The sequence below is a fragment of the Pinus tabuliformis genome, chromosome 7 (assembly GCF_031772625.1).
Source record: "Pinus tabuliformis cultivar Carrire ecotype Pingquan chromosome 7, CPIR1, whole genome shotgun sequence".
NCBI lineage: Eukaryota > Viridiplantae > Streptophyta > Pinopsida > Pinales > Pinaceae > Pinus > Pinus tabuliformis.
Genome location: NC_142293.1, coordinates 1,907,043,095 through 1,907,045,811, shown reverse-complemented (window position 1 = coordinate 1,907,045,811; position 2,717 = coordinate 1,907,043,095). Strand labels below are relative to the sequence as shown.

The following is a 2,717-nucleotide window of genomic DNA, read 5'->3' as shown; positions in this document are numbered from 1 at the left end:
AATAGTATTCATATTCATAGATCATAAATTAAGATTTATCTCCAAATTAATTATATTATATTAAATATTTTATTTCCAATTAATTAATTAGAGAAAAAGTCATATGAACACTTCTTATATTGTACATGTGATATTGATAAGTCATGGTAAGGACCCATGGTATTGATAAGCCATGGTAATGACCCCCTGATATTGATAAACTATAGTAGCCGCCCGTGGTATTTTTATAACATTAATTAAATAATATTAATTTTAATTTTATAATTAACCACCTCCTTAATTTTCGCTTTCTTTATTTTTATAACATTAATTAAATAATATTAATTTTAATTTTATAATTAACCACCTCCTTAATTTTCGCTTTCTTTAAAAAAAAATTAAGTATAGTTTATTTATGTGACTATCGTGTAGTTGACTAAATCTTCCTAATTTTAATTCTATTATATTATTTTGCAATAGACGTGACGAGCGTTAATTAACCAGAAACTTTATATAGTGACAAGTTACTGAGCACATAACATCAGTTACTGAGTTTTTCCCAGTCTCTATATACCTATACCTGCACCAAAAAGCTGCGCTTACTTTCCCTCTGCTCCATCCCGGAATTTGAAGGAATTGAGCTAAATCTTCTTCAATTACCTCTGAGAGCGAAATGGCAATGCAACAAGAAAACATGGCCAGAACTCCCATGGTTCCCAATGCAAAGATTGTTGGGTTTGCCTTTGTGAATCAGTATTATAATGTTCTTCTTGCTTCCCCTGAGTCGCTATACAAATTTTATGAGGATCCCAGTATACCCACTCGCCCATCCCTGAACGATCAAATTATTTCACTTACTACTGTCATTCAGCAGCAGATAACGTCTCCAGACCACAGTAGGTTTAAAGTGGAGATCAAAACGGTGGATTCGCAAGATTCGTACAACAACGGATCAGTGGTTCTGGTAAGTGGGTCAATTACATTTATAAACAATGCAACACGCACCTTCACGCACACCTTTTTCCTGGCTCCTCGGGAAAACGGGTACTTTTTAGTGAATGATATTTTCAGGTACGTGGATGAAGAACCCCATCAACCAGAGCAGAATTTGGTCCCAACAAATGGCTACCCTAAAGAACAATATGCTGCCCAACCTGATCCCCTCTCAGAACCAGTTTTCAAGTCTGAAATAGAATCTCAGGAGGTTCAGACTGGTGTGGTTGAGCAACCCACAACAATGGCGGCGGAGGTACAGATTGCGAGGACAGAAGTCGCAACAAGATCGGATGGGCAGTTCCATAAAGTCACAGAAAATGCAGCAAAACAGATAGGGCAGCTCCATAAGGTCGCAAAAAATGCAGCAACACAGACAGGGCAGTTCAATAAAGTCGCAAAAAATGCAGCAACGCAGACAGGGCAGTTCCTTAAAGTCGCAAAAAATGCAGCAACGCAGACAGGGCAGTTCCATAAAGTCGCAAAAAATGCAGCAACACAGACAGATGCCTTACCATCTAATCTTAACCCTATGAAAGATCAAAGCACTCTAGAAGAAAGTGGGTGCTCTATTTTTATCAGCAACTTGCCTGCTGATATTACGCCTACACAAGTTGAAGTAGAGTTCAAGAAGTTTGGGGCTATTAAGCCTTGTGGGGTTCAAGTGAGGAGCAAGAGAGGAGGTAGATCCACTTACGCATTTGTTGAATTCGAAGAAGCAGCTTCAGTCCAGGCTGCAATTAATGCATCCCCTTTGCCAATGGATGCGCGCAAAGTATTTGTGAGTACGAAACGTCCAATTGCGGGTAGAGAGGGTTACTGAAATGAAGAAGACGTGGTGGCGATTCCTATGAACATGTGTTTGTTCTATCATTTTGATTATTCCTATGGTGCAAGTATAGCATGTGGGAGATGAAGTTCGAATTTTCATACCGTTTTAAGCATTCTATGTGTTTGTTCTGTCATTTCGATTATCATAAATGTAGTTTTCTATTCATCTATGTGTACGTAATACTATATCAATTTATGCAAATATTACGATATTGATTTGTTGACATAATTATAGTTTGAAAGAGATGGATGTTCTCATGAAGCATAGAGGAATAGATTTTATTATTTTTAAAGAAAAATTATTTGCCCCTATAGCTGATATATTTTTTAAAGTAAAATGGTGGCAGAAATTTAAAATCTGATATATTTTTATTATTTAGTAAAAGAAAAGAATTGTGATTATATTATGGGAAGAATAGATACATTTTTATAGTTTTTTAAATAAAGTTTATTTTTCATTAAAGAATAAGCGAGCTTTTATGTAGTGTATTTTTATTTTTAAAATAATAAAATATTGAATTTAAAAAATAAATAAATCATAGTTTATTTGTTGACATAATTATAGTTTAGCTAGATGCATGTTGTCATAAAGAATTAATAAAGTATCATAATAGGAATTCACATGTTATTAGTGCTTGAAGAAGGCATGTTTGGGAATGGAAATGGTGGGGTTAGCATTAGTTTTAGTTGCCTACAGTCATGAGTGATCACAGTGACCAAAGTTTTTAGAATCACAATGTATATTCCATAGTGCAATCTATTTTGCCATCTTATTTTGCCTATTTTTTGAGCAAACTTAAGTTCAATTTCCATTTAATTAGAAATTTTGCATTTAGATTGATTAATAATAACATTACTAGCTAAAAATTTTATGTTAAAATTACATGAACATATATTTTGTAAACAACAATGTG

General features: G+C 34.2%; 1 protein-coding gene across 1 annotated transcript; it reads left to right on the top strand.

The window, feature by feature from the left end:
• The first annotated feature begins 652 nt into the window (after nucleotides 1-652).
• LOC149256107 (nuclear transport factor 2-like) lies at nucleotides 653-1,795 on the top strand. The gene has a single exon (XM_089455225.1). The coding sequence runs from the start codon at nucleotides 653-655 to the stop codon at nucleotides 1,793-1,795; it is 1,143 nt and encodes a 380-aa protein (XP_089311351.1).
• Nucleotides 1,796-2,717: the final 922 nt, after the last annotated feature.

Excerpts from the sequence above, each read along its gene's own strand:
- LOC149256107 (XM_089455225.1), top strand. The coding sequence starts at position 653 with ATGGCAATGCAACAAGAAAACATGGCCAGAACTCCCATGGTTCCCAAT.